The following is a 27026-nucleotide window of genomic DNA, read 5'->3' on the forward strand; positions in this document are numbered from 1 at the left end:
GATAGCTAGCAAGATAAAGTAAAAAAACAAAGAACAATAGGTGCCAGTAGCTTTATGGTTGAATTATAGGGAGACAATGCTGCGCCCACTCATTTAGTATCTTTTTAACTACCTCCCCCTGGACTGAAAGACCCCCTTCCAGTGATAGTGATGTGATTTCACAGACTGTTTGGGAAACCAAGTCAAATTTATCTGACCCCTTTTGTTTTGAGCTTCTGGTTGAATTGTATCTAGTCTGCCATTAACGCTGCCCTTTACATGTTTAAGAGCCTCATATGGTGCCTCATACCTTCCTCCAAAGTATCTCATGGATACCATATGTAAATAAGGCCTTAAAGGCATCATCTATCTGGTGTTATGGAAGGGGGCAATAAAAACGGTGGCCTGCTCACTTTCACTTTAACATCCGCGTAGAGAACTTTCAAGTAAAGTAAACATGTTTTTACAGCTGAGGAAGAAACTTTTGCAGATTATAGAGGTAAATTAATACGAGAAGAATTTTAAAATTTGAGATAATAAAGTCATAAATTTATGTTTATTCATCTTTTTTTCTTGGATTTTTTCTATTATTATTAAATCACCTCTCCCTTGTTCCAGGATTACTTTAAAATCTGTGCTGAAACATAAAAAAATATGCAAATACTGCCAGTTTTTAATTAAAGTTTTAACAGAGCTCTGGTTAACTCAGCCTTACACAACATGGGATCATACCTCTGTTTGGTTAACGTGCAGGGGGGTTCATCAGCAAGTGGGAGAATTAATGTGGTTGTGGGGAGGTGGACTGGGGGGCGCAGGAAGGAGTTGTTAAGAGAGGGGGGTAAAAGTGTGTCCCTTCTGCAATTGGCTGGGGCCATAAGTGTCTCATTATGCGGTGTATTGTTCCTTTGTTGTGTCGGTGGTATAAATACACCCCAGCAGGCCCATGGGGTGACAGTTTAGACACACTCACTCCTGGAGAGAGGCTGAGCATCAGGCCGAACAGCACAAACTCAGGGAAAAGTGAGGCTGTACAAAAACTGCAGGGAACTGAGAGAGTTTGGAAACCTACAGTTCAGGTCCTAAGCTCAAGCTGTCACGATTTAAGAGTTTTGGGGTTTTTTTGGATCCTTGTTTTTGTTCCTGAATTTTCTCCCTCAGCTGAAATGGATTCCGATGCTGGCTCCACCTGCAGTCGCTCCTCGTCTCCAGACCTGGTGGTGGATGACTCTGCAGGGAGCTTCTTCTCCAATAAGATGTTCCAGAAGTACTGCCACGAGAACAGAGCAGACAGTGAGGCCGGCCAAGGCAGGACGGACTGCTGTAGCGTGGGCGGTAAGAGCAAATCCAGATCTGAGCTCAGCAAGGAAGAGATGCAAGATCAGAGGCTGAAAGTTAACAGTCGAGAAAGGAAGAGGATGCATGATCTGAACCAGGCGATGGATGGCCTCAGAGAGGTCATGCCATACGCACATGGACCCTCGGTCCGCAAGCTGTCAAAGATTTCCACCTTGCTCTTGGCTCGCAATTACATCCTCATGCTTTCCAGCTCTTTGGAGGAGATGAAGAAACTGGTTGGGGACGTTTATGGTGGCAATGCCGCCGTCCAGAGCCGCACAGCTCCCCATCCCACCATTACCCCTGCGGCCACAACCGCCCACCTCCCTCTGCATCCTCTGGCCCAGTCCCTTCACTCTCTGGTGGGCAGCACACCTTCAGCTCTTCAGCATCACTCATCTTCTGCCTCCTCAGCCCCAGCTCCACACTCCCCTCCATCAGCCGGCTTCCTGGGCTTTCACGCTCCAGTCCAGAGCCTCCTGAAGGACCCTCTCCACCTGAGCAGCTCCTACAGACACTTCCCCGGCATGCCGTGCCCTTGCTCACTCTGCCAGCCTCTGCCCACCACTACCTCCACATTACACAGCCTGTCTATGAGCAAGTGAGCAGGTCTCTCTTAAAATAGACTGTCCGGACCACAAACAGGAGACTGATGAAAAAAAAAATTATAAAATGATGGCTGGGGCAAAACCTTGTACATACTGTATATACACATATAGCTATCTTTTGGGATACAAACTGCTGCTATTTTTTTATTAATTGCCTCTTTTTCTTTTCTTCTTTTTTTTTTTTTTTACAGAAGTATTCTAAATGTTCTGGGGATTTTTTTTCATCAGAGTAGCTTATGTGAAATAAGTGGTGATGAAACACTGTCAAAATGGAACTGTTGTGTCTGACTGGCACAAATGCTATTTTCCTAAATTAAAATGTTGTTTTGATAATAACTACTTCTGGGCGTCTTCTTTTAAATGTGCAGTTGATTTTTAGTTTGTGAAAAATGTCTCTTCTTTCTCAGCGTCACTATTTTGGAAACGTTCTGGACATGTACAAATACACAGTAATATCACAGCAATACTACAAGGGCATTTATTGGTGCTTTAAAGGACAAACTTAGAAGTGCTAAAGCTGACATTCAGGAAAAAAGGTTGTCATTTGTTGCTAACCAGTTTCAGACAGCCTAACCTCTGAAGAGCTAAAAAGGGACAGAAGGGCGAGACAATACACCAGAACAGAAGCTGAATGTGGTGTTCTTGAGCCTGGGGACCATCCATCTTCACCTCAACAGGGTGTAGGAGATGAAAGGACGACACAGGCGCCGGGAAGGCGCGTCACTTTTGTCTGACGCAGGCAAGGGACATAGCCATGTCCTCAGCTCTAGGCCAGCCATTTGTCACTGTCTCATAAGAACATGGATATAGGAACACAAAGGGCAGATTTTAAGCAAAGGACATAATGGAGTCTATATTAAAAAAAAACAGGTCATTTTAATTCATACAGGATGAATATTTCTATCAGCACATTAAGACATCAAATCAAGTTCCAGCTTTCTTCTAAAAATAAAAAACTGAACAAGCATACGTTCACTTTACACACGCACACTGCCATGAACATGATTTAGTCAAACAGCTCAACAAGGACTAGCCTTCACTTAGCAGCAAATCAGGCGTGTAAAATACATGCTTATCCTCCCACGGCTGACAGATGAGTTGGAGACCAGGGGAGAGATGAAGAGATGTAAATCATTCTCACCCACCTCTCACTTTTACCCCTCCTTCTGCTCTTGAAAGTGCTGAATAGGTTCGAACAATAGCCATGCGTGGGACACAAAGGCCGGGGGAGTCCGAGCTCTCGTGCCTGGGACACAGACCCCCTCCATTCAATCTACATTTCATCATGGTAACAAGCGCTGTCGGGCCAAAAGGCCTGACACCCTCGCTCACCACAAAGGCGGTTAGCTCTAATATATGAGGCTATTGACACTGTAAAGAGCCCCTGTCAGTACTGGGGGATTGTCAGCTGTGGGATGTCTCAGTGGGGGGAAGCAGCTGCCAGCCAAACCAAGCGATGAAGCTTCTGTCGTGGGGACTGGCGCTGCAGCGTCACCTGGTCCCCAGTCCCTTGACACAGAGACCCCCGGTCCTCCCACAAGACCCCCCTTTATTGGGACACAGGTGGGAATGGGAAGCAGAACACATTGTAGAGATTAGTGGGGATCGGCCTCCCTTTGCTCTAGGTAGATAATTAGAGACAGTGACTTGTGCAAAGCTGGTGTTTCCTGATTGGCACCAGATGGTGTTAACCCACAGTACGGCATCAGCGGTCTGCAGAGTGCGCGCAAGTGTGGGTGTGATGACTGCGGTGTGTAATGGATATACCTCTTAAATCATACAATATGGACATGTCCTCTGTGCACCATTATGGTCAGCCGCTGCTGTCACCACAGTGCTCTTTAGCATACGCTAACCAGCAGTGGCAGCACTGGTTTCAGTCACAATGTTGTGCACAATTAACTCCGAAAATTACACACGCTGGTCTATATTAGCAAGGGTGGAACAAGTATTCAAATCCTTTATGTTTCCATTTTCTGCACTTATAATACTCAACAGTGAGTGAAAGTTATGCATTTAAAATATCGCCTAAACAAAAGTAGCTGCTCTGCTGAATGCCTCTGAGAATACAACTGAGAATATAAGATTAATTCTCATTTTACATACATTTGGTGATTTATGTGCATTGCCCAAGGCATGGTTTATTCCAAGCAACTTTAAAGATAGCTATCTTAAAATATTGCATCAAATATGTCCAAAAGACACAATTTTAGGAGGCTGAAAGCAAAAGGTACTGGCAGGAAGGTATTTGACATGCATTTATTTATTCTATCAGGTTAAAAACATTGTTTTCATGCACTCTGGATAACCCCAAGAACACTAATTTCATTACTGTTACAGCAACAATTAACCGAGGCACGGTGCTCAGAGCAACAGCCTTTAAATGTTTAATTAGAGCCCCGTTAGTCTCGCAACCCCAACTAATTTGACCTCAGCTGTCTTTTTGTAGACTGAAATATAAAAAGTTAAGATATAGAAAGTCATTTGCTCCAGGGATGCAAAACTGTATAATATATTTTGCAAAACAACACTCATAATTACTGCTGATAAGAAAAAATTATAATCATCTATTTTGAAAGAAAGATAAAATGATTTCTCTTCACTTTTTCCTCTCAGTTCAGTGCCATCACTTAAATGACTTCTAACTGATATTAATTTGTATTTTGAAGCTGTTAAATATTTAACAAATAAACACACAAAAGTATTACATCATCCTTTGATGTAGCTGTAGACTGTTACACCAGTTAATGCATTTTATTTGGTGTAGTTGATCCAAATGAATGTTTAAATAAATAGATAGATAGATAGATAGATAGATAGATAGATAGATAGATAGATAGATAGATAGATAGATAGATAGATAGATAGATAGATAGATAGATAGATAGATAGATAGATAGATAGATAGATAGATAGATAGATAGATAGATAGATAGATAGATAGATAGATAGATAGATAGATAGATAGATAGATAGATAGATAGATAGATAGATAGATAGATAGATAGATAGATAGATAGATAGATAGATAGATAGATAATATTAGCCATGAAGCTATTTTGAAAGCCTTGAACTGAACATAAATTTTGATTATAAACACAGTTTATAATCTGGCAAAGACATATGGAGTCAAAAAAGACAGAAATATCTTTTAACAGCACAAAGGATGCACTGATGTTATTACACCATGACCTTTTGTAGATGAAATGTAGACAGATGGATAAGTTAACCGCTTCAGATACTGATCAATAGTGGAGTACTTATCCCAACTTGGCTCAGGCCAACCTGCACTGACAGAGTTAATTAGGGGACTGAAAGACCCAATTAAGAGGAATGAGGGGCCGGACGGGGGACTTGTATTGGAGGACATACGCACACATTGTGCAGATTCTAGATAAAAGAGAACTTCAATTAAGGGAGAGCACACTTCCAGAAGCTTGATGCCTGTTCTTTTTACATTTTATGCTTAGTAAAGCCCAGCTCCCCACCACCACCCCTTTTCACTCAGAATACTGATGAGGGGAAAGCACAGCTGCTGGGGGTCAACACACATATGCAGTATGGTGTGCACATACGCTCACATGTATGCACACAGATGTACAGAGGAGGGAGATTGATGGGGGGGACTCAGGCTGGAACTGCTTAATGCTGATTAGTCAACATAATGTCTGAAGAAGGAACGCACCGGTCTGGATTTGATGGGTTTCATAAACAGCTTATTGGTTAAATTAGTGTTAATTAAAAGAGAAAAATCAGCATATTTTTAAATTATTACTTTCCTCCATGAAAGATCTGGGTTATAGTTTCTCATTGTCTCTCTGATGCACTTCTCCAAACTATGCTGTAAGATTGGTTGCCTGCTTTTGGTCACAACAGCAAGACTATTGTTTCCAAAAATGAGTGATGAGACCGTGTAACTGTCAATAAAAAATTATTTGTAGGTCAATTAAACCCTCCCTTAATCTGAAAATTTTAAATGGAAAGGTTGTGTAATACTTAGGAAAATAACTGGTGGAACATCTTTAAACTAGTCAGTAGGATATTAGGCTATTATTAAAAAAAATACCATCCAAGAAAAGCAGAGATTTCCAGAAGTAAAGGTGAGGAAAGCTAAGCACTCTTGCCTGCATGCAAGGGGCAAGGCAAAAACCACTACTGAATGGCGTTGGCTTTTGGGTGGTGAACTAAGGACAGCCAGACTTGGAAATCACTCCACAGGCTCAGGAACACCAATAAGAACATACAAGTTTTTGCAGCATCCAAAAAAGCACATCAACACTTTACCATGTCTGGAAAAATATTAAAAAGGCCAAAAAAAAAAAAAAAGGCCAAAAAAAAAAAAAAGATCAAGAAACAAAGCAGACTTGTACAAGCCAAAGCTCAGTGAAGATGAATTAAGTGGAAATCTGTCCTGTGTTCTCAGCAAACTTAAATTGCAGAAATCCGGAATGTACATCATGAATAATAACTCTTGAAGACTGTTTAAAAGCAGCATCCATGATGGTGTTTTGGTGCATTTGTTCACATTAACGTTGAACATTACATACAGGTTTGAGTGAGCTGCCATAAATGGAAAGTGCATATTTCATCAATACAAAGCATTGTGGGCCCATGGTAAAAGAGCCTTGGCTGATCAGTTTGTTGGCTTCTGCTTGCCCACCTGCATTTAAAGGACTGAGCATAGATTCCCATTCAGATTAAGATCAGGGAAGTTTTCTGGCCATGGTTTCAAAATGTACTTGTCACGAATTATTACTTTTGCCCTGTGCCACGGTGATCCACCATGTTTCATAATGCATAAATTGTCACCAAACTGAAAGAAGTTGATCTTTCAGTATGTTTTTAGTTTTGTCAAAAAAGAAAGGCAGGTGTACAAGCAGAAGCTGTCACGGCTGCAGTGGCAGGCTGTGTGGAGGTAAGATAAGGACCCAATACTAGTGATGGGACGTTCTGTATCGAGGCTTCGGAGCGTGTGTCGAGTAATGGAGGGGGCGTTTCCGCGAAGCGCGTATCGAGGCTTGCTTCATTTATGGGAGGAGCTGAAAATGATGACGTCCGAAGCCTCGCTGCCCGGCTGTACCACGTGACTGGTTCATGAAGTGGTTCGAACTTTGCCGCGAGATATGACAGCGATATAAACCCCTCAGACTTCATTCAAAAATGTGGGTGTTTGATGGAGAGTTGCGGTTAGAGAGAGTTTGGAGACCGTTTGGAGGTTTATGAGAGTGAGGAGAGAAAGTCAGGAGAGAATGGAGCCAGCTAAGAAGAGGAGGATGTCCTCCCCTGTGTGGGAACATTTTGATTTTATTCCTCCCAACAAGGTATGTAAATTTCTACAGAAGATGTATTGTCATGATACTGATGGTGCAATACAATTTATGTTGAGCTGTCTTGACTTTTGTACAAGGTGAAGTGTTTGCTATGTGCCAGGGAGCTGGGATATAACAACAACACCTCATCCATGCTTAGGCACTACAGAGCTTTGCATGAGAATAAGAGGAACACCGATTGTGGAGCAAGACCAGGTGAGCCATCAAATGCAATGATAATATAGCATGCAGTAATGTTACTAAATGATATAACAATATTATACAACTGTTATAAGTTACGTGTGTGATATTTATATTTGTGCTTTGTCTTTATTGTCTTTCCTCTGGAGAACAATCTCAAATAGATGAAGACCTGGTTAGCATGGTGATTGAGGACTCCCAGCCATTTAGCATTGTGGAGGACAAAGGATTCAAAAGATTTGTTAAATCATTAAATCCCAGCTATGTTCTCCCCACTAAAAAGGACGTAAAAGCAGTGAAAATTTAGTTTTTACAGAATAAAATGTGAACAGGCAGGACTGAGGCTCAAAGCCTCAGTGTGTAGCTGTCCATACCTCAACGTTACAAAAGCACAACTACTGTCCACACCCCAACCACACCTCACCTCACAGTAAATGATCATTTCCATTTCAAGCATTTCCAAATAATCATTTCCCATACTGCCAGTATAAATATACACAGTATACTGCCATCACTACAATATACATGTTTTACACACTCCTTTTGTTGTTGACATTTACAGGCTGTGTGCAAAATGCCACACTCTTCAAATTCATGCCAGCTATTATTTTTACGTCCAGTAGGTGTCCTGCTAGAGCAAATGAAGCTTCATGAAGCTTCGCGTTGGGGTGAACCAATTGGATGAAAAGCTTCAGTGCTTCATGGGGCTTCATCTGCCCATCACTAACCAATACGCAGGCACTGCTGATCTGAATGAGCTTTATTATGGAGAGTGACATACAAACAAGAGTGAGGGCAGCAAGAAAGAGAACTAAGAAAGACTCTAAACTGGGAAAACTAAAGAAACAAAACTGAAACCTGAACCCCCAGGAGGACATAAAGAGAGAAACTCAGGGCAATAACACGATGTGATACAGGGACGTAACAGAGCATGGAGGAACAAAGATGGACCAGTAACAAGCAAGAGAAAACACAGGGCTTATATACACACAGGAGCAATCAGGGAATGAGAAACACGAGGGAGACACAGCTGGGGTAAATTATACATAACGAGACAAGGGGACGCAAAATGAAACTCACTGCACGTAGGACTGGGAATATCAAAATAAAACAGGAAACAAGACACGATTCACAAAGACGCGGACTAGACACTGAGAGACAGACTGAAAGAATATGACACACGTGACACAAGGAAGATAGTGACTTAAACTAGAAACCAGAACAACAAATAACATCAAGAGAACCAAACAATGAATAACCAATAATCAGGAAATTAACTTAAACACAAAAAGCTGGGAAACACCCAGAGCAATGACAGTAGCTCACAAAATGTGATGAAGTGATATCAAATGATGAGGCAAGAATGGATTTCAATGAATCAGGGTTTGGCCCAGACTATGCTATCCAAGATGCCACAAAGAATTTCAGAAGTTACTTAAGAAATTGTTATGATTGTTCTTCACTAAATCATAGAAGCAAATAAAAACAATCAAATTTTAAAAATGCAGCAAACTTTATGAAACATAACTGTATTACTCAAATCCCAAACTCTTAAGTGCTTAGTCCTTTTTTTTTTTTTCAAACGTGGTGCTGGCAACAATATTAGCACTTTCCACTTTTGAAAATAATAATTTTGTTTAATTAACATATCACGATGCTTTTTACTGTAAAAACACGGCTTAAAACATTTATAGTAACGGTAATTTACGTTAAACAGTTTCTGTCAACTTGTGATTTGATTCTGTGCTATTGTTTTTACCTCATTATTGCAGGTACGCCGAAATACATGCGAAGAGAAACTGATCATACGCGCTCCCGAACTGTTTGGTCCTCTGCAGCCACCGTAGACAGGACACAGAAACTAAAATAGTTGTTTATAAAACCAAACATTGGTTTTTAATGGGTTTATTTAATTGAGAATGTGATGTGGACATTGGTATGCTGTAGATGAGAAGTCATTAAAGTCTGTGTTTTCTTCTACTCTTTTTTTTTTTTTTTTTTTTAAAGCCACGCTGTCGGGGTGAGAGTTCAGTAAATACTGATGATGTCATCGTGTGAAGATGGCTGAAGGGTGAGAGTGAAGTCGCAAATTATTTTAACTTTTACACTTTAATCTTACAAAGAGCGATGGTGTCATGCATTTGTTTTATGTCTCATTGTGTCGTGTATCTAACCAGATATAGTGTGTTTACTTTGCGTTAACTCTAGCGTGTAAAGCTCTCGGAATCTTTTCAGGAAGTGCGTTTGTTTACCAAAACACAGCCTGGCTAGCGTTAGCATATGCTAGTTAGCTTTTGCTGTTTATCTTTTTAAATCACGCAGTGAGAAACTCTGGGCTGTGTTGACTCATCATTTTTACGCTCAGTGATCATATTTAGCGTTGAAAATCACTTCGTGACTTATTCGAACATTTAATCTAGCAGAGCTGACGTTAGCTTACTCGTTATCTGTCAAAGCTGCGTGTGTTTCTGGAATCCTTGAGAATCTCAAACTCAGATCCTTTGATCGATTACGAACAGACTGTAAATGAAAAGCTTTGGTGCTGATTGTTAATATTTCCTCTTCTCTTTCTGGATTTATGTGCGTGGTCACAGAGAAGGCTGGTGGGGAGGCTGGCTGCAGCAGAGCTTCCAGGCCGTCAAAGACAAGGTAATGATGTCAAACCAAAAGACTTCCACGTTATGACAGTTAGTAAGCCTTTGTTTATGTTAATGCTCAGGAATATTATGAAATACTTTGAGGTTTTAATAAAGAGGAAGAGCCAAAATACACCAGACAACACATTTTCATAGAGTCATTGCTGAGTAACAGTGCCAGCTGTTTCTCAGTTTTTTTTCTAGTGCCTTCAAGGGGCACAGTTTTAAAGTGTTGTGAGGTTGGATGCTGATCCACAAAATAAATCTCAATGGTATAAATGTGGAACTGTGTGACAGAGAAATACACATGTCACAAGCATCTGCTCTAAACCAGATTTTGGGCAAAGCATGTGGTTTCTTAGCACTAATGCAATTTTCAGAAGAATTATGTAAACCTGTTGCTTTCGCACTTTCTCTGGCATATTCTCCTCCAGAAACCCATTCAAATTCATGCCTCACAATTTAATGATTGAATCCTTTTTTATAACAAATAACCAAAGTTGAGTTTTTAGCAGAATAGACAGTTGTGGTCAGAATTTCCATCCATTTATCATGAATATTTTGGTAATTTTAGGCTTATAACGACTTCTTTAAACTGTTCTTTTTCCCAGGGTGGAGTGATTGTACAGCAAACAAGTGTTGGATGCACAAGGTTGAATTTATTTGGGATTTTCTCTAATCCACATGGGATCAAAAGTATACCCCCCAATAATATTTGGTTAAATGTCACTTAGAAAGTTACACCTTGACCAGATCCTTTTGGCACACACAGACAAGCTTCTGATAATTGCAGGTGGATATTTAACCACTCTTCTTGGTGGATTTAGTATAAATTGGTTGGTTTCTTGGTGTAGATCTGGCTTTTAACAACAGTCCACAAATTTTCAACATGGTGAGGAATTTTGGAAGCTCAAAGTTAGTCTGTTTTAGGCTATTTTGTTGTGTTTTTGGATCATTTTTTCTGTTGGAACAACCAGTTGTGTCCAAGCTTCAACCATCAAGCTGCTGATTTGGAGAATTTGGAATTAGTTCTACGTCTTTATTATTCCATCTGCAATGCTACCACCACGCTTGACAGGCTGTTCCGGTTGAATACCTCATTGTTACTTCTCCAAACGTACCTCTTGTCATTGTGACCAAACAGCTCAATCTTTGTTTTGGCACGCTTCAAGGTATAGGTTTTGGAGGTGGGGCTCTTTTCTTGGTACCTCAGTCTATGGCGACGTAAAACTAGCTTTGCGATGGACAGTGACACTGAGGTTCCAGCAGTTCCCAGTTCATGGCAGGTTTGAGCATCTGAGCCTTGGTGGTTCTGGGTTGTTCTTGAATATGCTAATCAATTTTCACTCACCTGAAGATGACAGTTTGGGTCTTCTGGACACAAAGGAATGACTTTTACTTAAGTACAGTTGTTTGCACTGATGATCTTGGAGTCTGCAGTTGATTAGAAATGTCTCCAAGAGATCTTCCTGATTTGTGTGAATCTACAATTCTTCTTAGATCTTCACTGAGTTCTTTAGACTTTCCCATTGTTCTGAGTATTGGCCTTTCCAGTGACATCTGCCAAACATTCCTTATGAAGGCAAAGAGAAACAATAATGATGACTAATGAAGTTAAACATGCATAGGACTTGTCAGATATTATAGAACCTTCTGCACCATTTATTTAAATGTATACAAACAGTCACTTAAATCTTTTAGCCTATATGGATACTTTTGGCCCTGTGCGGATTAGAGAAAGCCCCAAAATAAATTCAAAGTCATTAAAGCCGTATGGTTTACAATCGTTCCACCCTGGAAAATGAACAGTTCAAAGAAATCATTAAAGTCCCAAATTCCCTTGACATTCATTCCTGTCATGAGTGGATGTTGTTCACACCTTTACGAGTTGTAGTTATGTGCTCCACAGTTTCAGAACCACTAATGGATGTAATATGTTTTCAGTCTGTAAGCATCCATTTTGGCTCCTTCTAGCGCCTGTACTGTAAGTGGACAAGGAGACACTCAGCAGTACTTTTATTATGGTGCTTCACAAAAAAACCAAACTGTTGTCAACATTACCTGTTGGACAGGATGTGAGAGGAGAGATGAAGACAGGGGCACAGTTTTATAGAAGAAATGAGTTATATAAAGCAACAGGGTTGTGTCAGCCAGCATTTGAATGTCATATCAGTATACGTTTAAAAACTCACTTTACTGCAACAGTTTCAACAGTTTCTCCTTTTTCCTTAATAAAAAATGTTGCTGTAAAAGCTGAAGAAAAAAAACATGATCTTTTATTTTAAATTTCATACTCGGTAGCATTGTACCACCACTCAGTTTAGATCAACTCGGATACAAAAAGATGAAATGGTTCCAAATAAATGATTTCTTTAGAGTAATTAAACAAAAGACCAACTCATATTTTTAAGAATTTTGCCACCGTCTTGGTGTATCGCCGCTTATGACTTTGATAGGCTGAAGCAGCAATTTCCTGAGAGATATGATAAGGTTGAATCTGGATTTTGATCTTTGTCCTTTTTCTTTACAGTCATCTGAAGCCTTAGAATTCATAAAGCGAGACCTGACTGAGTTCTCCACTGTGGTGCAGCATGATACAGCCTGCTCAATTGCAGCTACGGCCACTGCCGTCAGAAACAAACTTGCAGTAAGTATTAGGCTTTAACTGCATCGTGTCTTTTATGAATATCTCCCAAATGCCTGCTTACATGCAGATCGATTGTGTATTTATTCTGCTTTTTAGGTGGAAGGTTCCTCTGAGACTACAGAAAAAGTGAAGAAGAGCCTCTCTAGTTTCTTAGGCGTAATATCAGACACGCTTGCTCCACCTCCTGATAAAACTATTGACTGTGATGTAATCACGCTGGTGGCAACACCAGCAGGAACCACAGAAGTTTATGACAGTTCAAAGGTGAGTATTAAAGTGTTTGTATTAGCACGCCTGTTAATTCATTAGTTAAAAATGGCTAAACGCACATGAGGTCCGAATGCATCATGCTGTTTGCACCTTTTCTCACTTGTTTAGGTCTAGGCATCAAAGGCTGTTTAATGGTTTTGGTAACAGTTGAGATTTTGGTTGAAATCTGCAGTTTCAGTTCTTCACAGGGCCTCATTATTGTTTCCTAAATCTGATGCTCACAGTACAGTCAAAGGAAACTTTTTTGTGACATTAGCTCTGAGAATAAAACAACAGGTTTTGAAGATCTAACAATGAGAACAGGACATGATACATGAGAGGAAAGACTTTGGACAACATCCTGACCTGACTCACCCAGCTGTTAATTATCCTTATGGAGGCCCAGCTCCACAAGCAGTGGGTGCAGTTGAGTTTACACTATCATTTTTGCTGAGACTGAACTTAGTATTTTTAATTTTGGTCTCTAGCTGGATGGAGGATCACTAACAGACGGAGTTGTTCTCCTTCAGACTAAATTATATTAACACTGAGAGACTCCCTAAATCCTGTTCTTAAATGCTCCGGGCACAAGTATTACTGGAGCTGCATAGAGTGGCGTAAATTGATTGGAACACTATCATGATAATGTTCCCTTCAAGGGATTGTGGAGGGGAGAGATCCTCTGAATATTGACCTCTTTCTTGCCATTTTCCAATTCCTGCTATGTATCTACATCTCCACCCTCTCCTCTGCCTTTTGCCCATTTTCAACAAGTTTTGCTCCTGATAATGTTTTGGCCACTGTCATAGGGCTGTTTTGGAAATAGAAGTTACCACATATGGTGAATATAGACAGACTAAGGTTGCATGATACAGATAGACCTGGTAAATTAACTTGTTAAAGCTGGAGCACAGAATTTTGTGTGAGATGAAGAGAGAGCAAAAACCTTTTTGCTGAAAATCTTTGAAGAAAATGCTTCACGTTGCGTTTATCAAGTACAGAGTCCGTCTCCAGTTTTAGTCTCTGTTGTGTTATCAAACTGCAAAAGTGAGCACATGATGTGCATGTGGAAACGAAACGATCTCCATTCAGCGTTTGTTGTTTCCTGCAGGCACGTCTCTACAGTTTGCAGGCTGACCCAGCAACATACTGCAACGAGCCAGATGGTAAGAAAAATCATGATCAACTGGTTGATCTGTGAAGGTCTGCAACCGGTGTTCTGTTGCAGACATTTACAGTCGACACTTCATTAGGTACACCTTGCTATTGGGTTGGAGCCTCTTTAGCCTTCAGAACTCTTTGGAGCATAGATTCACACAAGTGCTGTAAACATTCCTCGCACGCTTTGGTCCATATTGACATAATAGCATCACATCAGCATGATCCTGAGATGCTGTTGTGCATATATTTTTTTGTAATGAGTTATCAGCTCAAAGCAGTCTGACCATTCTTCTCTGACCCCTGGCATCAACAGGACGTTCTCTCCCAGAGAAATTACACTTATTGGATATTTTCTCCTTTTTTGGGCCATTCTCCGTGAACTTTAGAGATGGTTGGATTGGAAAATCCCAGCAGATCAGCGTATTCTGAAATATTTATACCAGCCCATCTGGCACCAACAAACATGCCACATTTAAAGTCACTTAAATCCCCTTTGATCCCCATCCACGTCATTGGCTGATTAGATATTTGTAGTAAGAAGCATTTGAACAGATTTGCCTAACAAACTGGCTGCTGAGTGTGTTTTATTTGTTGACAGACGTATTGATGTATTGTTTTGGTTACTTTGAATGTGTGTTTTGTTTTCTCTTATACCTCTGAGAGACCTGTATTTACCTTTTGTGGGGTCTATAAAATCTTTAGGCTATATATTGCAATCTTTTGATCAGATTTACTGGAGTCCTCCTTAAAATCATCTAAATAATGAAATGTTGTTTTTCTTTGTCAGGCCCCCCTGAACAGTTTGAGAGCTGGCTGTCCACCTTCAGCCTGGAAGATAAGAAAGGCGAAATCTCTGAGCTTTTGGTCAACAGTCCCTCTATACGAGCGCTTTATACCAAAATGGTATCACTTGTTGCTCTCTTCGAACGTTTGCTCCTCGTCTCCTTTTGAATAAATAAAGAAGATAAGAACTTTGTCTCTTTTGTGCAGGTGCCAGCAGCCGTAGCACATTCTGAGTTCTGGCACAGATATTTCTACAAAGTCTTCCAGCTGGATCAGGTAAACCTGCCGTTTCATATGATTTTCTTTTTTCCTATATACACATCTTTCATGCAACTTAAATATTTTGTCTTGGGTGCCACCTGCTGGCCAGTTTTTGGACTTTTCTAGGAGGTTTACCAACGTGCTCAAACAGCAACCTTAAAATGAGCCACATACACAAAGAACTATTGAATGAAATTTTCTTTTCCAAATGTGAAAGCTAATCCAGTAACATGGTCTGTGTTTGGGCGGGAGGATATTTGTGGTGTTTTCTTGTCATTATGATTTCTTCGCACTGACACGAACTCACAGGAGACGAGATTTGCTGAATAACAGCAGCATTCCCATTGGTGCCTCTTTGTATTCTTTCTGCACGTTGCTCTCAGTGTGAAGTAGGAATTATGCTTTTAACGCCTAATTACCCCGTGTGCATTTCTATTATGTTGTTGTTGTTTTTTTTTCCCCAAACGGAGAAGACGTTCTCCTCTTCCCATTAAAGTTGTTATTCAACACATTATTATGGAAATAAAGGCTGCGGCAGTAAAGAGTACTTTTATGTATCAAACACAATAATTTATTTATGAGAGTCTCTAACATTAGAGCAGATTGTTGATTGCAGTTTTCTCAAAAATTGCACATCCAAACTGTTTTAAAGACATTTGCAAAAGGAAGGCAAATACAATCAGTACATTAAAAATTAAATCATGTCTGATTATGTTGGAGCCAATGTGAGTTTTAAATCATCAGAGCAATACAAACTTTAAGCTGGTCACAGTTTTACACTAAGTACAAGTCCTGTTTGAGGTTTATTAGGTTAAAGTTGAGTTTAAGGTTAAACTAAAGAACTGGTACTTGGCTGTGTTCATGTGATTGAATGTCCTCGGGGTTTGTCACTCATGGTGAAACATGAGATCTGCTCATCTGAACAACCCCAAACTCAGCTGATGCTAGCAACCTCAGTTAGCTACGCTGCATTAATAAACTGAATGGTCACATCAGACATATATCGGCTAATTAGCACTAAGTAATTACTAGAATTTAACTTAGCAAATAGCACCTGAAACACAAACTTCTTGTATGGTCTGAACTGCACAGCCGTAAGATTAATCAGATACGTCCATTAAAAAGATCTGAAAAGGGTTAGGGGTTAGCTGTCGATCAAAGTGGTTTTCCTCTTTTTTTTTTTTTTTTCTTCTTTTTTTTTTAATGAAGGGAACATTCATTTTTTGTGCCAGCTTCTAAATGCTGCTTTTTAATGCTCTAAAGCTGAGACGCTTTGGGGGCCAATGTACTTTTGGAGCCTCAGATGGCGATTAGAAGAACTGTAGATGGTGGCAATTGACACTGGCTCTGTTTTTTGGGATGGATGGATGCTGCTTGGGACAGACATATAAAGACTTGTTGAATTTTTAATGGGTCTATGATTCACAGATATTGAGACTATAGAAGCTTTTGTTTTTCTGTGTTATCTAGGAGGAGGCGAGGAGGTTGGCGCTGAAGCAGAGAGCAGAGCAAAGTGCGCACACAGAGACGCTGGGCTGGGAGGAAGAGGAGGAGGGTATGTTCGGGAGATTTAATGGTTATCTGCCAGCTTTGCTTTGAAACACTTTCACTCACACTGGCTCCTGCGTTTATTGTCAGATGACTTCCTTGGTGCCACGTCGTCATCTCAACTCAACCTCACGCCCCCGTTGGACAGCAGCAACCTAACAGTTCCTACAGGGGCCGCTGTGCTGAGTCCCGTTCTGTCTCCAAGCGAAGAGCGTGAAACCACCTACTCGGTCAGCAGCGACAGCGTCAGTCTGCCAACTCAGGTAGAAGTGCGGCCAGAGCCCGTAACCGCAGAGCTGGCAGAGAAACTGACAGAGAAACTGACAGAGGCCAGCTTGGAGGATGTTGTAAACAAGACGCAAGACGAGCAGAGGCCCGGAAACAGTGACTTACCTCCTGAAGCTCAAGTGGAGGCCGTTACCCAGCCCGAGGTCACAGCTGACGGGGTGTCAGCGCGAGCCCCGGCCTCAAAACCGGAAAACTCAAAAGAAGATGGACCACAGGACCTGAGAGTTTTTGAGCTCAACTCTGACAGCGGGAAGTCTACGCCCTCCAAGAACGGCAAGAAAGGTGCGATGACCTGAGGCAGTTGGTCTTACTGTTCCAGTTGAATCGAAACAGGATTAGGTTCAGGGATGTGTTTATGAGTTTTCCACTTAATAGGCTTAGAAGAAGCCGCAGAGTCAAGGTCATAAAGTCCCAACTTGTTGTGTCTCTCTCCTCCATCTCCAGGCTCGAGCACCGATGTGAGCGAGGACTGGGAGAAAGACTTTGACCTGGACATGACGGAAGAAGAGGTCCAGATGGCTCTCTCTAAAATCGAAGCATCTGGAGAGGTTTGTGGAGTGTTTTTTTTTTTTTTTTTTTTTTTTTTATGGGGGGATCTATATGAATAATTCATGTTGTGTACATTCTGCTCACTTTTTTTCCCCTCCTCCTCTCACCAGCTGGATGAAGACTGGGAGAACTGGGAGTGAGTGCCTCTGCTACACGAACCCCGTCCCGCCATAAAAGCTAGTTCTCTGCAGACGAACCATGCTTAATGTGTTTTAACTCTTTGTCCACTCTGTCACCATGTCATGATTGTCAGTGGGGGATTTTTTTCTGGCGGGTTTGGACCATATTGGTAAACCTGTTGAAAAGCGCAACGGGAAGACCAAGGCAATACGAATTAGAGTGCTCTGTCAGCTGTAGGCCTCTAGCGAGGGAAATGACTCTTGGCTATTTCTTGGAGTAACTTCTCACTTTAGAGAGTGTATGACACTAGCGTAGGACAGGTTGTAATCATTCTGACCTTAAAGCTCGAGGGCGAGTCGGAATGTGAAGGGTTTCACTGCAGCAGCCGGGGAGGAGCTGTTTCTCTTTACTTTCTTTATCACATAAAATTCATCTTGTATATGTTGCGAGTGTATTTCCAGGCGATGACTTAAATGCTGGCTGCGAAATAGCCATAAACTGTAATGCTGCTTGTCTCCTTTCTAAGATGAAACACTTTAAACCTGACTTTTTCTTCTTTTTTTTCCTATTTGAGTGATCATGAATGATGACACTTTTCTTTCTCATCTGTTTTATGCAAGTGAATCTTCAAAATGTAAAAAATATTTTGGCCTTTTTTCGTTTCCTTCAGATTGCTTTTCATTTTGGACTCACTCCCGACGCTTGGTGTACGGCTTTGTAAAACACACAGTAGTGTGATGATGTAATCCAAATGTTTTTGTGACACCATCTGAAACACAACCAGCTGACGTGTCGTTATTCCCTCTCTCCTCGTCGCGTGATTGATTCAGATATACAAGATTTGTGTTGGTGTCTGTCATTTTCAAGTAATTATAAGTTGTTTATCTGTTTGTCATATGTGGGTAGAGGGAGTTTGTTAAGAGAACAGTCACAGTTGACCCAATAGAGTTCAGACCGGTTCTGGTATTGTGATTCCAGATGCTTTGGTTTGAATTTGAGGAAAGCTCGCAGGTTCAGTCAGAACAACAATCCTATGATTTTTTTTTTTCTTTTTTTTTTTTTTTGTTTGTCTTCGTTGGTCCATCGTCAGAACAAAATGGCTCAGCAGGCAGTGTGCCAAGTAGAAGAAAGGGTGAAGTGAGCACGCTCCACGCTTTGCCGATTTCCTTATCCATCATCTGTAACGTATTGAGGAAAAATAAGCCTAGAGGTGTAATATTTATACTACAAGAAATGCTTAATTATTGTATTATGTGCTTTAGATTGCATGTCTGTGCAATAACATTATGCAAAACATTGTGCAGATGGTCACTGTTGAGTTGTATGTTTAGTTTTGTTTTGGCTGTTCTTCAGGTTTTGACGATGTGTTGCATGTATATAACTCTCGGCTGCGTGTTCCCTTCAGAATCACACGTTGAACTAATCAGAGCTGTCGACTTCTTTTTGTTTAACGTCAGTTATTTCACTTTATTTTCCAGGTGATCTCTGTCATTAAAGGATTCATGGCTAACGAGCTCCGTGTCTTGCTTAACGGCATACTGCAGGACGACAAGAAAAACGTTTAAAATGCACAATATGTGGAGATACTTAAGTTTCCACTAGAATTTTGCAGTTTAATTTGTAAAAATTTGGCTACTACAAAAGTACTTATATTAGTGTCTTTGTCAGGACAAATTTGGATTTAAGATGAAAAAATCAAAAATGATGCGAAAAGCTGTGAAACTACTTCTAGAGGTTTAAATGTACGTCTGTTCATACATTCACTGCCTACATAATTAGGTGCACTTTGCTGGTAGAGGCAGGCTGTGGTGTTCAAATGATGTTTGGTACCAAGCGAACCAAAGTCCCCACAGCGTTAAACCAACATCAGAAGCCTGAGTTGTTAATAGCAGGCAGGATGGACGTTTACACCACATTGTGACTCTACCATCTGAAATTCACAGCAGAAACTGAGACTCATCAGGCCACGCAACATTTTTCTAATCTCTGGTCCAGTTTTGGTGAGTCTGTGAGTTTTAGCATCACTCTCCTGCTCAGAGCTGACAGGACTGGCAACCAGTGATACTCGCATGCAGACCTTGGGTGTAACGAGTGGTTATTTGAGTTACTGTTACCTTCCTATCAGCTCAAGGCCTCTGACATCAACAAGGCAACCGCTTGATATTTTCTCTGTTTTCAGACCAACCCCAGAGTTGGTTGTGTGGGAAAATCCCAGCACATCAGCAGATAGGTTTGACCTCTTTCACTGTACTTTTTTCTAATCTTTTTTGGTCCAAGTTCTTTGGCCGTTATTTAAATAAATGCGTAATATTAAGACGTACAGAGGTATGGAGAAATAATTAAAGCTTCCTAATAACACCTGAGAGTTGCAGGTATGTTCGAGCAGGTGTTCTTACTCTGAGGAATAACGGAGCCATCTGTGGACTTTACAGAAGAGCGCTGCTATGATGTGAAAATAAGAATACAAATGACTGAATGTGAACTCAAAGATGTCTAAAATTTGGAGGAAAACATGGGTGAAAAATGATCACAAATTTGAATGTGGCTGGTAAATAATTTCATATTTAGCCTTTAGGGTTGGAAAACCTTCAGTTCTGGCATATATGCTACAGCAAGAGCATATGTTTGCAACGACCAGCCCTGCCACCTGATGGCGCTGTTGCTCCATTTAGACAGTTTTAGTCACAAGCTGCCACTCCTTTTCTTTCAGCTGCAGCATCCACCTCACACACGGATCAGCCACGTTTCAGACACACACCGATGTTTTTATCATCAGTTGCATTAGTAGTTTTCCTTCTTGCATTTTTCACACACAGTCTCATCTAATTTGACACCCTCCCCCTTCCCGGATGCCCCGAGGGGGCTGTCAGTGAAACGCTTTGGTGGGTGCTTGTGGCGGCATCTGCTGGGCTAATGTAGGTCACAGTGGAGGGACACCTGTACAGCGTGCTGCCTCTGCAACATGGATGCTGTCTGAAAAGATGGCTACTGTCTGCCTGTGTCTGTATGGTGGGTGTGGTCATGGTGGGGGACTGGTGATGAATCTCCATTTCAGATTTTCAGATTTTAAGCATGGATAAACACAACCTTGAACCTTGGTCTCCTGCGGCTGTGTTTATGGATATAATAAAGAAAGATTAGGCAAATCACATTCAGCTCTTTATAGCAGGAGGGGCCATACATGAATGACCCTAGATGTGTGTTTGTGGTGCTTACAGCTGGCTCCCAAGGACAGAGTCACCTAAAAGACTTGACCATGTTTACCTGCCTATTTCTTTTATATTATTATTATTATTAATAAGAATAATGATGCTGTTTTATGCTGAAACCAGCAGACTCACAGCACTGTGGTAATGGGTTGTGCATATGCTGCCCTAACTGGACCTCAAATAACACAGAGTCCATATACATCACATTCTTTCGTACCCTGTTCCCACTCAGAGGCCTTAGTCAGCAGAAAGGCTGTAAAAGAATTTCCTGTCGAAGCCCACCGCTCCCTGCGCCTGGAGTTGCATGCATGTGTGCTTTGCATTAACGCCGCCTTTCAACAGTGTCATGTAAAGATCATTTTAATAGTGTGTGGGGGAGAGAGTGGTGGGGGGGAGGCAATCAGAGTGGAGAAAGAAATATTCCCCTCCTGAGGATCTCTGCAGCGCCTCCCCCCCGGTAATCCATCCTTCACCAAACTCTTCCTGCTTCTCTTTCTGGCTCTTTGACTTTCTCTTGCTCCCATCCACGGCCACATAGACACTAACCGGGTCCCGCACGTAGACCTCGAGTCTCCAGCAGAAAAATGCATAGAGAGTCAGGGTGAGGTCATTGTCTTGAGAGCGAGTATTATTCTCGACACCCTAAAGGGAGAAACCCTGTAACCCCCTCTGCCTTTCAGTAAGCACAAAAGACTCCCTTTGAGGGAGGAGGCCGTATGGAATGTGTTACCAGGGTTTTCTATAACGTCCGGCCTCCAGATTCACACCCGTTCACCCCTGCATCTTTGTGCTGTCATGCAGGATGTGCGTGTTTTGAAGGTTTGATTAAATTCTACATCCATTAAGGTTCAAAACTAGCGTTGCATAAGCTTTGATGCACGTATGATTCACCTTCCCTTTCACAGTAACTCTGCAAACTACATGTCTAACATACATTAGTCTCCTCCCTTCCAAAAACAGAGAAAATGCAGCCACCATGCAAAGATCTGATCCATCTCTGAGTCTTGTGGGGGAAAAGAAGAAGGAGAAAAAAAGGCTTCTAAAGGACTCTTGAGATGCCTCTAGATTTTTCCATGACAAACCATCGCCTTTCCCAATGCTGAGCGGTGGGAACTGGCTACTTTGTTTGTGCAAAGCGGTGTCTGGGAGGAATGCAGGGTTTAGTCCGGGAGGGGACAGTTGGGGGAAAGTATGATAACTCCCACTCCATTCAGATTTATGGTGAAGACAGAGGGGCTCCTCTGGATGCATGTCAGGGGACCAGCAGCGCACCGCCCCTCTTCTCCCGGCCTGCCAAAGCAAATGTTTAGTCAAAACCCCCTGGCTATTCTTTACATCCTCTGCTGTCTTTCTCTCCCTCTCTCTGCCACTGTATGGGAATGTTAACAGCAGTTTTCCTGTAAAGGTTTTATTCTGCACACTTTGTGTGAGCAGGAGCTTTGAAACCTGAGTATACTTCAAATTTCGATATAATTTTGTTTTTTTTTTTAATGTGGAATCTGCACAGTTCTGCACACATAATCCTGCAGTTCAAGATGATTCAGGTTTCTAAAAGACCTTTAGCTTTTAAAGGTCATTTTCATTTCATATTAGTTTGATATTTAGGATACCGGCTCCTTAGTTTTGCTGCAGATATCTTCATATCTGTATGCCAAAAACTGAGCTACAGGCAGCAGTGAGTTAGCTCAGTGTAGCTTGAAGGTTGGAAAATGGGAAATACACTGGGGGAACTGCATGAACTCTTTGGAATTTTAAGGTTAACAATCATCCAGCCTCTGAAAGCCACAGATTACAAACAAGGTTGGGAATAAATATTTAAATGTGGGCCTCGCTGCACTATATTCCTGCAAATGTTGAACTGGAACCTGATTTACCTTCTGTGTGTTTTCCTCAAATAAAGACATTTTCATGATAAAACGATGCAGAAATAGAGACAGACTGACTCAGAAATATTCAGAGCACAGGAAAGTAAGTGTTTGGAGAACCACTGACTCTCTGCTGAATGCTTTCACAGCTCAAATGATTCTTACGTCCATGCCTGCTTTATTGTTTTACTACATAAAATTGCATATTTTATTTGGTAGAAGAAAATGTCCAATTTCTGAAATCTACCAAAACCCAATAGACAAACTACTTCTCGCTTCACTCTATGAGGATTTATTTCTCAGACCTGACAGTGCTCCTGTTTCTTCTCCATCCTCAGGTAAACTCTCAGTGACAAGTAAGCTGAGGTTAGCGTGTCCCTTTGAGTGGGCATGTGAACCTGCTTGAATGATCACAGTAATATCTTATCACTCTAATCTGTTCACAGAGTCTTTCCTTACACTGTCATCTACTCAGTGAGTTAAAAAACATTCTTTGTTTAACAGCTTACTGAGCACAGTGTATAATGTGTGAGTCATTTCACAGCAGAGTGAGACTTTTATGAAAGTTTTAAAAATCCTTTAAAACCCATCTGTTCCCCGCTGAGCCGGGCAGACACAATAGCCCACAAGTCTCCACCTGTGACTCAACTGTGCTCATTTTATCCTCTTCTCCAATTCTTTTTAACAACCAGACCAACAACTCTGAATGTCCTGTTCCTTCCCCTCCATTCTGCCCTCCACCACCTCCTCCTCTTTTCATTACTGTCCCATTCATTCAGTCATCCGTTTTATTCTCAGGCTTCTCCACTGCTCCGGGACACCAACGGACCCATTCATCTTTCTCTCACTGTCTCTCTCCTTTCCTCCCTGCCTCCCACCATCCCTGGTCTAATCACAGGACCACACACTCCCTCATCTCATCTGATGTCTGGTAATTGAAGGTGAGATTGTTTTTGTGGTGGAGGAGAGTTGAGGCGCAGCCGAATTTGACTGTCTGCACCATGCAAATTAGACTGTCAAAACTTCACGGAAGTCTCCATTATTCTATGAATATAAGCCGGCGCTAGCTAGGCTGTTACATAAATCTGCCTTGTAAATTGCTGAAACCAGGAGGGAAGCTGGTGCACAGTGTTCTCTTGAGATAAGACAAACTGAGGACTCATAAGGACTCCTGCTGGTCTGAAACTTCACCCTTATAATAAACAGAACAGTGATTTTAATGTTTTTTATCCTTTACTGTTTGCAGATTCAACCAACATGCCTTTAGAGGCGGTGAAACCGGTTGGTTAATCATGTTTTTTGTGTTCTGTAAGTCAGTCTATTCATATGAGCACATATGAAGTGTCAAAACCAGGAAACATACAGTTACAGTAAGTCTAAGTTTGGATAATCAACAGTTTTTTTAATTTTGCCAGTACAGTGAATTTTAAATCAAACAATAAAGATGGAAGTGCAAACTTTCAGCTGCAATCTAACTGTTTCAGAATTACAGCTATTTCTATACACAGTCCTTCATTTTCAGAGACTCAAACGTAACTGGACCAACGAAAATAATCCTAAATATAAGAGTTCTTTTTAATACTCGGGTAATAATCCTTTGCGATTATGAGTGTCTGATATCCATAACCATGGACATCACCGAATGCTGTGTTTCCTCGTGGAAACGCTCTGCCAGGCCTTCAGTGCAGCCACCTTTTTGTTGCGTCTTGTTTGTGGGCCTCTGCCTTCAGTTTTTGAAAAGCTGCTCTGTTGGGTTCAGGTCAGGTGGCCATTGAACAATTTCCCATTTCTCTGTCTCGAGAAACTCTTGGGTTCCTTTCGCAGATTGCTTTGGGCCATTTGCACTCTGAAGCGCTGGCCAATTATTTTTGCAGGATTTGGATGAATCCAAGCAGCCCCGAACACTTCACAGTTCATGCTTCTGCTTCTATCAGCAGTCACATCATCAATAAACACCAGTGGCACGGTTCCACTAGCAGCCATACGTGCACATGCCATAACATTGCCTCTGCGATGTTTGACAGTTTATGTGGTATGCTCTGGATCATGAGCTGCTCCTTCTCTTGGTACAAGTTTGGTTTCTGTCCAGAGGATGTTTTTCACGGCCGAGCAGACTGTTAGATGTTTTATGGTCGTTCTTGTGTGTAACCGGGAGTTTGCACCTTGTTGTAAACCCTCCTGCAGGTTTAAAAGGTTTGGTTTGTAGAAACACACTGCATTGGCTCTCAGTTGTGAGGTGTAACACTTGATTAAAAAAAAAGATTAGAAGTATTTACACCAACCTGTTCATTTCATCAGGTTTTAGCGAACGTGAGGGTAGGCTGAGCTTGTGGGTGAAACTTTATGCTGATCACAGTTTCTTCTGCAGTTTGCACTTTCGTTTTTATGCAGTTTGTGTATTTGTCAGTGATGTTTCTCAGCACTAATGTTTGTGCAGTGTGGTAACTGAATAAGGCAGAACAAACCGATCAACTCCATCTTATCCCTCTTGTGCCTGTCATCAGTTTCTCTTGTGTTTCGCCTGCTGTGGCTCGTTTGTCTGTGTCACCTCTGTATGAAGACATCTCTTGATGTTGGGCCTTGACAATGAATGTGCTTAACCATGGAAATACATCTGTCATCATGCACCTTAGTTCTCTTCTGTGATCTTTCAGGCCTTGTGGTGTTGCTGAGCTGGTCAGATTGGATGTTGCTGTCGATTTGACCACTTCTATCTTTACTCAGATTTAGTCTTTCAGGTTAAAACCCCTGAGACGTTTCGAGGGGTCCAAACAAACATTTATGCACAGGAAATTCTTGCTATGTTTGATATTGTAAAAAAAATGTTATAATGTAAATTTAACACTTTCAATAAGCCATGCATGCTTTCTGTCTCTCTGAGCGCTTTATTTAGGTTTTCTGCTTTTCACTTGTACTGACTTGAACTTTAGACTTCCTACTGAGAGGTCCTGTGAACAGCTACCAAATGCAAGTTTAACACTTGGGAAATAGCAGAGATGTGTAGAAATAGAGACAATCTCAGAGGTATGCGCTTTTTGTGTGTAAAGTAAGAAGGAACACGACAAGCCCGTTATATAGCATCCTCGGATAATCCTAATCCTAGCCTGCTGTTGTGTCCAATGTCAAGTCCTGTGGCAAAAGTCATTTCTAGGTCTGGGCTTAGCCTTGAAAAGGAATTTTTTTTAAAAAAGGAGGAGAAACTGTTGGTTTGCATGCTGCCAAAGCTGCTGCTGGCCCGCCAAACCTGCTGATCCTAGTGCTGCGGCCGCTGGAGGACCCTCTTCCTCCTCCTCTGTCCCAATCCCAGTCCAGGGGATCTGACAGACACTGTGAGAGTGCCATCTGCCCTTTGACAAGATTACACAGTGCACTGGGCCAAGAAATCCGCCAGCACAGCAGATTAAATATGAAATATAGGGCAGAAATAGTTGTGCTGCTGCATGTCTAGATTTAGTTGTACCACGTCCATGATGGTGCTATTAAAACACTTTTATTCATGTCTCCACTTCAGTCTTTCAGTATTTTTGTGTGTCATTGTGTGTGTGTGTGTGTGTGTGTGTGTGTGTGTGTGTGTGTGTGTGTGTGTATCTAAATTCACACCTGAACCTCTTGTCTCCTGTTTTTTAATTCTAATAAATGCAGTCCACCTTTGTGCTGTTTATTTGCTAAAGTCGTTGGTGGTTAATTTCCCCCAGAAATGGAAGCTGAGAGAGAGAAAAAAAGAAAACAAATCAAGAGACAACTGAGAGCGAGCAAAGACAATCACTTTGCCTGAAAATGGTTACTATAGAAACTGTGCCTTTCTTTCCTCTCCCCTGGTCCATTTGGAGTCGCACATTTTTGTTTAACACTGGGTGCAAATTAGCACCACCCATCCTCCTGTAGTCTGCAATCCTGTTGGTGTTGCCGTAGTTGTTATATACTGTAATTGTTAGATATGCCAGCCTCAATTAGTAGGAAAAAGAATCCTGTTCCATAATCGGTATTACAGTCCCAGTTATGAGACTCCTTGCAGGAAGTCCAAAGAGCCATCGCTATAGCTCACTTGCAAAGAATTCCACAACCGACGTTTGTGTTTTTCCTCTTTGCTGTATGAATGAACAACCTCGTCAAACTCTGAATGTGCCTGGAGAAAGAGGGTTGTGGGAGGCTTTTTGGCTGCCTGAGAACGAGCTTTCTTCACTTCCCTTGGAACAATCCAGATCCACACAACCATAACCCTCACAGTCGGAGCCCTACGGCTCGACACACGATCGGGGTCAGAGCAATGCAAATGCA

General features: G+C 41.5%; 2 protein-coding genes across 2 annotated transcripts; both read left to right on the top strand.

The window, feature by feature from the left end:
* Positions 1–921: 921 nt before the first annotated feature.
* Positions 922–2228, top strand: olig4 (oligodendrocyte transcription factor 4). The gene has a single exon (XM_080870932.1). It carries the CDS (start codon positions 1143–1145, stop codon positions 1917–1919), a length of 777 nt encoding a protein of 258 aa, XP_080727058.1. The 5' UTR covers positions 922–1142; the 3' UTR covers positions 1920–2228.
* A 7201-nt stretch (positions 2229–9429) lies between these two features.
* On the top strand, positions 9430–19184 carry bsdc1 (BSD domain containing 1). Its single transcript, XM_080870203.1, has 11 exons — positions 9430–9503; positions 10027–10081; positions 12599–12715; positions 12812–12979; positions 14076–14130; positions 14913–15028; positions 15116–15184; positions 16640–16724; positions 16808–17287; positions 17450–17553; positions 17665–19184. The coding sequence occupies exons 1-11, from the start codon at positions 9493–9495 to the stop codon at positions 17692–17694; spliced, it is 1290 nt and encodes a 429-aa protein (XP_080726329.1). The 5' UTR covers positions 9430–9492; the 3' UTR covers positions 17695–19184.
* Positions 19185–27026: the final 7842 nt, after the last annotated feature.

Source organism: Rhamphochromis sp. 'chilingali' (assembly GCF_963969265.1).
Source record: "Rhamphochromis sp. 'chilingali' genome assembly, chromosome: 21".
NCBI classification, from domain to species: domain Eukaryota; kingdom Metazoa; phylum Chordata; class Actinopteri; order Cichliformes; family Cichlidae; genus Rhamphochromis; species Rhamphochromis sp. 'chilingali'.

Excerpts from the sequence above, each read along its gene's own strand:
- olig4 (XM_080870932.1), top strand. The coding sequence starts at position 1,143 with ATGGATTCCGATGCTGGCTCCACCTGCAGTCGCTCCTCGTCTCCAGAC.
- bsdc1 (XM_080870203.1), top strand. Across the intron at positions 16,725-16,807 it reads CTGGGAGGAAGAGGAGGAGG|ATGACTTCCTTGGTGCCACG; the intron begins GTATGTTCGGGA and ends GTTTATTGTCAG. Across the intron at positions 17,288-17,449 it reads CTCCAAGAACGGCAAGAAAG|GCTCGAGCACCGATGTGAGC; the intron begins GTGCGATGACCT and ends CTCCATCTCCAG.